Raw genomic sequence first — 10,946 nt, forward strand, 5'->3', positions numbered from 1 at the left:
TCTAATGTTCCATCCAAACCAAATGTCTCCCTACTTCCAATCTTGTCCACTCCCAATCCACCTCCAAACTACAGCTTTTCTAAAGAAGACAAGGCATTTAATATCTTTGTCCTAAAATAACCTTTCACTCATCCACCAAGCCAACTTCTACCTACAAATCCTTCAATATTCATCTATAAATTCTTTGGAAAGTGTTCCCTAACCTCACTAGATTGAGGGTGGTTCTTCACCTCTGGGCTTCCATATAATTCTGCATATACCCCTATGAGAGCATTCATCACACCTTATGTGAATAGTTGGTTACCTGTTTTTTCCTTTAAATTGCAATTTCCTGGAGGGCAAAGACTATGCCTTGCTCATGGTTGTAGCCTCAGTGCCCTATACAACATCTGCCAAATGGCAGGTACCCAATAAACATTTGCTAAAAGACTGCTGAGGATGATAGTGGCATATTCTTTTTGTAAATGTAGAGTTGTGTTAGGTGGTGGTAAACTCTAAAGACATTAGTGTAGTATGATTTTACTACTTCTGTATGTATTACAATACTGCAATATGTAATATGTAATACATAATATATAAGAATTCATTTAAAAGACAGTTTTCTAATAGTTTTAATTAAATTTTAAATTTTTAAATTTATTTAAATTTAAATTATTTAAACGTCTAACAGTTTTATTTACATAGATTTACTCTAGCTATTCATCAGTGCAATAGAGTATAGTTGTACAAAAAGTCCTAAATAAGTAAAATTCATCTGTTCAAGTTGTGAAAAGCAGAGCTAGTGAGATGAAAGAGAAAGAGATGAATGAAAAGCCTTGGGTTGTCATGTCAGTTCTGTCACTAATTAGCTAGAGTGTAACTGGACTACTGGATAAGCATTCAAAAACAGATGTGAGGGGGAACCTGGGTGGCTCAGTTGTTTAAGTGTCAGACTTCGGCCCAGGTCACGATCTCTCGGTTAGTGAGTTGGAGCCCTGCATTGGCCTATGTGCTGATAGCTCAGAGCCCGGAGCCTGCTTTAGATTCTGTGTCCCCTTCTCTCTCTACCTCTCCCCTGTTCGCTCTCTTTCTCTCTCTCTCAAAAATAAATAACAGGGGCGCCTGGGTGGCGCAGTCGGTTAAGCGTCCGACTTCAGCCAGGTCACGATCTCGCGGTCCGTGAGTTCGAGCCCCGCGTCGGGCTCTGGGCTGATGGCTCAGAGCCTGGAGCCTGTTTCCGATTCTGTGTCTTCCTCTCTCTCTGCCCCTCCCCTGTTCATGCTCTGTCTCTCTCTGTCCCAAAAATAAATAAACGTTGAAATAAAAAAATTTAAAAAAAAAAGAAAAAAAATAAATAACAAAAAAAAAACCTTAAAAAACATAAGTGAGGGTAGCCTACCAACATGAGTTCTATAGGCAGTCCCCACAAAATCGATTACAAAAGATTATGTTTTATTACAGAACCATAAGCTAAAACTGTAATGGCAAAATTCAAACCACTTTACAATTCACAAACTGCTTTCACAATCTATTGTTGCACTTGATCCTCCCCAGAACTGTGGGAGATAAATAAGGTTAAGTCTTTGTCAAATGCCCATTTTATAAAAACACTGAGACTAAGTTAAGTAGCTAAGACAAAGTGATACTCTCCTGTTTCAAAACCTTTCAAGATCTTTCAAAGCATTTCAAAATCATGTCATGATACAAGAATGCTTGGTGGCAAATCCCTGACAATGCTTCGTCAGGACAGGCAGTGCAGGTTTTTTTTTATCACTTCTCTCCTATATTACTTCAATATCCTAAATCCTATCTCCAATCCCTATTTTCAACCTATCTTTCAAACTGCAGCCAGAATAATATTCCAAAAACATATCTGATAATATCATTCCCTATTTAAAATTATCTACTAGGCCAGCCATATCCAGCAGAACTTTCAGTGATAACAGAAATGTTCTATATCTGTGTGGTCAAATACAATAGCCACTTAGTCACATGTGGCTATTGAGCACTTGAAATGTGTCTAGTATGACTAAGCTGCTAGTTTTTTATCTTCTTTAATTTTAATTAATTTTAAAGGAATTTGAAATAGCCACATGTGGGTAATGTCTACTGTACTGGGCAGTACAGCTCTAAGCAACAAGAAGTCTTTATTTTTTGGATCCTGGTGAAAACCAATGAATAAAATAGGAACAGGAAAAAATGAAATGTTAAAGCATTTTGTAAACTATGAACACTAAAATTCTAAGTACAGGTTTATACCAAAGTGTTAGAGAATAGCTGCTTTTTTCTTTTTTCTTACTCTTTCTTCTTTGTTTTCCCTATATTTCCTAATCTTTCAGTACTGTTTTGGTAATTTTTTAAAATACAAGAGCTTAATTTTGATAAAAAAAAACATGAGTACAGTTCCCTATTAGGCAGCACCAAACATGCAAAACACCTATGTTACATACTAACTGAAGAAACCAGTGAAATGAAGAGGAAATACTGAGACTCAATCTTAAAAGCATTCCCCAATTCCCTAGCAAACTGATAATCAAAAATTAGCTAAATTGAAAAATTATAGAATACTTTCAGGGAAGTTTCTTTAAAATTGTAAAGATCTTTGGGGCGCCTGGGTGGCTCAGTTGGTTAAGCCTCCAATGAGGGCTCAGGTCATGATCTCAAGATTTGTGAGTTCAAGCCCCCACATCAGGCTCTGTGCTGACAGCTTCGGATTCTGTGTCTCCCTCTCCCTCCGCCCCTCCCTCTCCTTGCACTCTGTCTCTGCCTCTCTCTCTCAAAAATAAATAAACATAAAAAAACTAGAAATAAATAAATGTTAAGATCTTTTTACATTACACAAAATAACCACTGAGTCATATACAAGGATGTACACAAAACTAGAGTTGAACAAATGAACAAGTTAATACAACCTATTAAAAAGGTCAGACCACCAACTGAAAGGCTTACACATGAAATTTTTCTTATAAAATGATAAAGTATCTTTAATAGCAAGTTAAAGGTCCCTTACTGTCCTTTAGTTTCACAAACCATCCCCTCTTCAGAGCTACGTTTAAGTATATACTTCCAGGTTTCTACGTATTTGCATACACACACAGTTATGGACTGAACCGTGTCTCTAGCAAAACTTTAGGAAGACAAATTTTAGAAAAGGAGGTAAAAAACCAAAACAAAGAAAATGTCACCTTTTGTAGACAGTTAAATATACACCTATTAAAATTACTAAAATATTAATTAATTAAAAGACCTAATTTTGGTAAAGACTGAGCACCAAGAAAAATAATGCTTATAAGTAAAAAGAAACAATTTAAAGTTATCTCAGAATTGTAAAATTTATGTACATATAACAACTAGAATTCAAGGGGAAAATGGAAAATTACTTAAGAGGTAAGACTGTGGGTTACTTTTCTCACAATTTTATTACATGCAGTTTTGTACAATTAAAAAGGGAAAATATATAAATAAATAAAAAGAGAAGACAATAAGGATCATATACAGAACAGGCAATTTTGCCTCTATTTTAAATTCTATCTTACAACATGGAAGGAACATACTCCTTTTTGAGAAGCCTAACTTTCAGATCAACACTGAGAATCAACATGACTGTATTTTTCATTTAATCAAAGTTTTGATACAAGCAAAATAAGTTTCCATTCCACTTCTATCCCCCACTGCCCAGTGATAAGTGCCCTTTATTCTGCCACTGGCTACTCAGGAACTCCATTAGAAATGCCCCCCCATGCCTGGGTGGGGCAGTCGGTTAAGCATCCGACTTCAGCCAGGTCACGATCTCACGGTCCGTGAGTTCGAGCCCCATGTCGGGCTCTGGGCTGATGGCTCAGAGCCTGGAGCCTGTTTCCGATTCTGTGTCTCCCTCTCTCTCTGCCCCTCCCCCGTTCATGCTCTGTCTCTCTCTGTCCCAAAAATAAAATAAAAACGTTGAAGAAAAAAAACTAAAAAAAAAAAAAAAAAAGAAATGCCCCCCAGTCTTCATTATTATATTTATCAGGGATCTCTGATCTTCCCCCCCCCCAAAAAAAATGGTGTGAAAAATGAAGCATGTATGCCCGTTTTTCCAGGGAGAAGGTTCATGGCTTTTATCAGATTCTTGAAGGGCCTAGTACTCTAAAAGAAAACTTAGAAATAATATTATGAACTTTTCTTCCCCCTCATGTTAATTTTAATAACCAATAAACTATATCAATGGCTTAAATAATGTTATTTATTTGACCATTTCCAATAAGGGGTCTTCTGAATTCCTCTTCTCAATCCCCAAAGCCACTTTCAGACTAAGACCTTTATATTTCTTTTCTTTATCATTTATAGGCCAGGTAAGCTTCATCTTTATTTACAACTTTTACAAGCACTGCTGCTACTCTCCACCATCTATTTGGAACCTATTTCTACCTTCATAGATTATTTTAGAAGCTAGCTTTCTCTTTCCCCACTCTAATTTCATCTCCCCAACACTAAGCAAATACTAAACTCATCATCAATCTCGTTTTTTCTATTCCTCTCCTTAGATCAACAAGTACTATAAGAGGCAGAACAATATAAATTTGCCCCCATTAAAAACTTACGTGAATTTAAATGTAGCCTATGTTGCTACTAGAAACCTACTTACTACCAGTAATAAACTAGGATCACAAAGTAGAGATTCTATTTATACAAAGTCCCTGCAGATCAGAGTCAGGAAACTACAGAATTGGAAGAAACTTTAGAGATCAAGTAGTTGAACCCTTACAGAAACTGAAGTCCAAAGGACTAAACGATCTGTCCAAGATAATTAAGAGTAGAAACAGAGCTCAAGTATTCAGATGTCCTAGTGACAATATTCATTCCATTACACCATGCTATGTCCTTTGTACACCAGTTGTTTATCCCTTTTAATATTTATAAATCAAACTCTTTCAAATTATCTGTATTTTCTCTGGTAAGATTTTCTTACTACTACACTACTACCTCAAGACCCCTTAACAGTTTGCAATACCATTTCTCCCTGGCTTGTTGGGTGAGAATGATACAGGGGACAAGATTGAAAGCTTTACTGAAATCAACATAGACTACACTTCTAAGTAAGTACCCTGTCACTCTCTCTCATATGAAGAACTGAATTGGTTTGGTCCTGCTCTTCTCAAAACCAAGCCACTGCTTCTTCATAACTTATATTTGTCTAATGATTGCAAATTACTATTTAATGATTGTTCACTTGTCTCCTAACACCAAAGCCAAGACTAGAATCCAACTCTTCTGACCGTTTACCAATGTTCTTTCTGCCAAATCACCCCTTTTAAAGTGAGTTGTGATGCTGAATAATATAAACCAGTTCTATCATTAAGATATCTATTTAAATTATAATCAATGGTTATTTGTTCTGCCACTTAGGTCATTTAAAAAGTCATTATTGCTCTCCCAATAAAAAGACTATTAATTTAAGAAATTATTTTTATATGTATATTAAATCCCTCTTTCTGCAACTGAAGTCTATGTTCCTAATGAACTAATGTTCCAGGTAAGTTCAGGTATCACTGAATTATTAGAATGATAGCTTTTAATTTAAAAAAATTGTCCTTGGGGCGCCTGGGTGGCTCAGTCGGTTGAGCGTCCGACTTCAGCTCAGGTCATGATCTCACAGTGGGTGAGTTCAAGCCCCACATCGGGCTCTGTGCTGACAGCTCGGAGCATGGAGCCTGCTTCAGATTCTGTGTCTCCCCCTCACTCTCTGCCCCTCCCCTGCTCATGCTGTGTCTCTCTCTCTCTCAAAAATAAATAAATGTTAAAAAAATTTTTTTTAATTATTTAACTAATTAATTAATTTAAAAAAATTGTCTTTCAGGTACTTTAAATTTCACTGAATCACCTCTCACCCTCTTAAGTTCCATGCAAAATTTACTTAAAAACACCCTTAATTTTTTCCTGTTGTTTTTAATTTTATTATTACATTTAATATCTTCTCAGTAATCACTGCCATCTCTTGATATGCATCTTATAATGTAAAACTTATATCTTAATACTAGGATCTCTAAAAAGCAAAGCAGAATAATTTCATTAGTGTTATTATATTCCACTTCAGTTAATAGGATGTCCAGAAGTAAAGTCTCTTAGTAGCAGTCAGTCAGCAGTGGGAGTACAGGAAGAGGGAATTTTCTACAGGGAGATATTGAAGTTCTCATTCCTTGCCCATGATGTAAACAAATGAAATGTGAACCAGCAAATGAAAACAAAACAGTACCTATCCAAAAGAACTACTAAATAGAGCATACAAGGTAAGTACACTAAAACAAAAGGTGTGCCAGATCTAAATGGAAATTATCTTCTACAAACCAAAGAAAAAGGACAGACCACTTTGCTGCATGCAGTAAGCCAAACGACATGAGACAGTCAAAAACAAATGAAGAGAGTTCCACTTCTGGCATGACAACATAAGGATCTCCTTAGACCCACTCCCCAGAAAAACTGGTAAAAGTTATAAAAGGACAACCATTTAAAGTCCCTAGAAATGGGACTGGGGGCATATAGCAAATGAAGTAACATTTACTCAAGAAAAGCAACTATAATTCAGTAAGAATAGCAAGTCTGTAGCGTCTGAACCAGGACATACTCCCTGCTTCCCCACTCCCAGTTTGGCAATATGGAAACTCCCCTTGAGACTGGTGCAGCCAAAAGCACAGTACATTACCCCCCTCTCTCCTTCATAAGTTCCTAATCAGAAGACTATCCTCCTGGGAAAGGCAGGATATCAGCATTTTTCGTCTTTCCCCCAGAAACCTATTGCTGAAACTACATGCTGGGATAACGTGGTCAAGAAGGAGGGGCTCCATTGTTCCACACAGCTCCATGGGATGGACAAAGGCTCTACCTTGGGTATGGTGCCACTGAGAATACTTGATTGCTAAAGGCCCAATCACCCTGACCATGATTCCTAAGAGGCTGGTTCCATACCAGGAGAGGCAGTCAAAAAAAAAAAACCTCTTAATCTACCTAGCACTCAACTCCTAAAGGGGAGGTTTAACTAAGAGACAAATGACCACTGTCCCCAGCCCCAGCTTCAGAGCTGTGGCTGTTACATTTTTGTCTGGAAGGAGAAGAAGGCACTAAAACAAATAGCTCCTCATCTCTTCCCAGAGGAATTGTCTTCACTTACAACTTGATGTGAGGAAGTTCAAGCCTCAGGTTGCTCTCAAAAACAGTGGAGGTTCTGGTGAAAGCTAAGTAGTAGAACACTAATGGAATCATTGGACACAGAAGCTAAACCATAGGTCAGCTGGTATGTCCCAGAGAACCAGAAAACCAAGAAGGGAGACAGATGGGAGGAGCCTGCCTGCGGTCAGAACAAATCTCCAAAGTTGACCTCAGAGCTTTCACTTCAAAGGAACCCCAATTTGACTGCTTCAGTCTGTGCAACAATTTCTGCCTCAAGAAATTGATTGATTGATTTCAACGAATGCATATAATTTCTCCGGCATTCCACATGCCTAGTGTCATTCTCTATTCTCCCTGCTTAAAATGTTCTCCTCAGTTCTATCACCAGCATGAGATCCTCTCTATAATCTGGTCCTTAATTATCCCTATTTCCTCTAGATGCTTACTGCCCTTATTGTTTATACTATTCATTTGATATTTAACCTACTTACATTGTTTAGTTATTCTTGTAATACATAAATACAAACTCCTTAACTAAACTGATCAATCTTGAAGGCATTAATGTATGTTTCTCTTGGTACCCTCATTATCTAGCATAGTGCTATGAACAATGTAGACATTAAACATCTGTTCACGTGGAATCAAAATTTATGAGGGTGCTTCCCAAACAAAACTGACAATGCTTCAGCGATACTGATGAACAAGTGGTGGCAATTAAACGTTTTGCCAATATATAGGAAATAAAAAGATATACCAAAGTACAAATATGAATATTTTTTTGTAACTGCTAAGAGAGAATTATGGACACAAATTAAGAGACACTATAACAAAAACTACATTCATTAATTAAAGATAAGCAGCCTTATGGCTTCCAAAGCGACCTGTGTACACAGAAGAACACTATTTTCAGATCAAAAGACAATCGTGTTTACATACGAATTTAGGGCGGTCTATGTTTTGGAGAGAAAGATAGGTATGGTTTTTGGCCTATCAGGAAGCACTGTCAGCAGAGAGTTAAGTGTGCCAACTCAGCCTCTTGTTTACAGGTAGTTCTGCTGTCATGTCAATGCTCTCCAAATACTACTTTCAAGAGAGTAAAATCTGAACCATGCCCATATTAGTCCCAAATTCCATTACTAACTTTGGAAAAGTTGCCAGTTTTCCTTGCATTTAGAAAGGTAAGCAATCTGGGGATCCCGTCTACCCCATCTTTTAAACTACGAAGGGCGGGGGGAGGGAAACAAACACGTAAATCCTTTGAGAATAACTAGTGCTCCAGGTGCCCTCTGCCCGGAACCTTCCGTTCCATTCCCTTGCCGTACCACAAAGGTTTTCTTCCCCCCTTCCTCAAATTACCACCCCTAATTTCCTTCACTTACTGATGTTCCGAGTTAGCCCTGACAACCTTTCTTCTTGGCTTTCTCTCTGACCCGAGGACATGAGAGCAAACTTTTCCATAGGTCCCTTTGTCCTTCACCCTACTCTTCCACGTGAATGTCATCTCACCTGGGAAATTCGAGCAGCTCCCGAGGCGCCGAGCTGACGTGATCTCCGCTGAGGACCTGCACCACGGACAGAGACTAGAGACCGAATCAGAATCGCCACGTGCCAACGCTTTTCAAAGGCAGTCGCTGCGGCTGCCCAGCGGGAAGAATGTATCACGAGCAGCGCCATCTTGAGCGAGGAAAGAGGAATCTAGAGCAGAGAATTGTGGGACGCTGGCGGACTCCACTCAGCTACCTTAATCTTCTCTCCCCTCCCCCTCGTTTTCTCAGGGCCCGAGGCCGGAAATAGCTTCTCTGCAAGGAGTCAGGTACTTGGGCTTAACAGCTATATTTTCTAGGGCCTTTGAGTGCTTTACACAACCGGGAATTGTAGAATAACGTCTTTCTCTCTTTTTTTAGATTTGCTACATAAAATACAGGATGCACAATTAAATTTTAACTTGGGATAAACGAGTCATTTTTTAGTATGTCTCAAATACTGCATTTGCTAAATCCGCCAACCCCTATCTTGTCCAGTCGTTCCACTTTTCTCTTACAGCCTTCAACTCAGTGCAACGCTTCACTCCGTTTTCCCTCTGCATATTTTTCTCTTCACTCTCTTGTGCACTAACGCTTAGATTAAATTTACAGATACTAATTTCCCCAGGGTGGAGACTTCAGGAACCTTGAGATTCACTGGGTTTCGGGCTTATTCGCTTTCGCGCAATCCTTGGGGCAGTTTTCCTTTGGTCTGTTGCTCTTGGAACACACACACACACATATTTACTCTGCTAATTTGCATCTCTTTATAGCTTTTCCATTTGGTTTCTGCAGCATCCCTAATTACTGCAAAACAGCTAGATTGGCTAATGGATGGTAAAGTGAAAATGTATGGAGGAAAAGTCCATTTTTTTTTTATTTTTTTTTCAACGTTTATTTATTTTTGGGACAGAGAGAGACAGAGCATGAACGGGGGAGGGGCAGAGAGAGAGGGAGACACAGAATCGGAAACAGGCTCCAGGCTCTGAGCCATCAGCCCAGAGCCCGACGTGGGGCTCGAACTCACGGACCGTGAGATCGTGACCTGGCTGAAGTCGGACGCTTAACCGACTGCGCCACCCAGGCGCCCCGGAAAAGTCCATTTTTAAAAACAGGTTTATATTCTTTTTTTTACCACTATCATCAAGCAAAATGATACCGAAATAAATGTTACAGTTTTCCAGAAAACTGCATTTCCAAATGTCAGCGTTGCCTAAAACCCTGTAGACAGTGAAGCAGTTGCAATTTTATATACATTACTGCGTTCTCAAAGTTTTTACACGAGACAGGTAAATAATTATGAACTCCTTATATAGAGACATGATGGACTGTTAAGTCTGATGAAGACAAAAGAAATGCATGGCCCATGTAGTTACTTTGTTTCAAGATTCATCCTACACTCAGGTTTCCAGAGAAGAGGATGCTTGAGCAGAGTTATTTAAAGAATAAAATTTCCAACTGAAGAGGCTGAACGGAGTTCCATGTAAAAGAAATGTCATGTTTAAAAGCAAGAAGGTATAAGAAAACATTTCCATGTTCGAGATTCTAGGGAGCATATGATAGAGTAGCAGGAGAGAAGCTCGGATAAGCAGAGGCCTGATGGGGAAGGACCTCATATTTCATTCTTAGAAGTTAGTGCTTGATACTATAGCCAGTGGAGAGTTTTAATCAGGAGAGTAACATGATCAGATTTGTATTTACATTATACCATTCTGGATTAAGTGGAAAGGTCGGACTGAAGGGAGTTCAGATTGGAGTCATGAAGTTAGTGCAATAGTTCAGTTATAAAATAAAGGCCTGAACATGGCAGTAGCAGTGGAAATAGATCAATTCTAGAGATATTATGAGATAGCATTGACAGGACTTACTAATTGTATGTTTCTGGCTTATTATTGTCTTGTTAACAGATTAGTAATGGTCTCTTTTATTAATGCCTATGTCATCATCAGTAAATATTTATTCAGCATAGATTCTGGGTTAGAGAGCAACACTCTACAATAGAGAAACCCTAGACTCTTCCAGCAATTTCTTTTAGGGCTGAATATTGCCACTGAATCTTTCTACCCAGGTAAAGCATTGTCCAATAATGCTCTATTTAAATATATATATATATGTGTGTGTGTGTGTATATATATATATATATATATATATATATATATATGTAGGAATCAGGGCGCCTGGGTGGCTCAGTCAGTTAAGCGTCCGACTTCGGCTCAGGTCATGATCTCACGGTCCTGAGTTCGAGCCCCGCGTCGGGCTCTGTGCTGAAAGTGTAATGCCCCCGATTTCGAATCCAAGAGA

General features: G+C 38.6%; 1 protein-coding gene across 2 annotated transcripts in view; it reads right to left on the reverse strand.

The window, feature by feature from the left end:
- ABCB7 (ATP binding cassette subfamily B member 7) overlaps positions 1-8,823 on the reverse strand; it is a 135,907-nt gene extending 127,084 nt beyond the window's left edge. The window contains exon 1 of one of the 2 annotated variants that reach the window (XM_040467212.1): positions 8,629-8,823. In XM_040467212.1, coding sequence (XP_040323146.1) covers positions 8,629-8,796 — 168 coding nt within the window. In that variant the 5' untranslated portion in view covers positions 8,797-8,823. The remainder of the gene's footprint in view (positions 1-8,628) is intronic. The other variant, XM_040467211.1, reaches the window with a different exon arrangement.
- Between the last annotated feature and the right edge of the window lie 2,123 nt (positions 8,824-10,946).

The sequence above is a fragment of the Herpailurus yagouaroundi genome, unplaced genomic scaffold (genome assembly GCF_014898765.1).
Source record: "Herpailurus yagouaroundi ecotype Mexico unplaced genomic scaffold, PumYag 67375, whole genome shotgun sequence".
Lineage (NCBI taxonomy): Eukaryota > Metazoa > Chordata > Mammalia > Carnivora > Felidae > Herpailurus > Herpailurus yagouaroundi.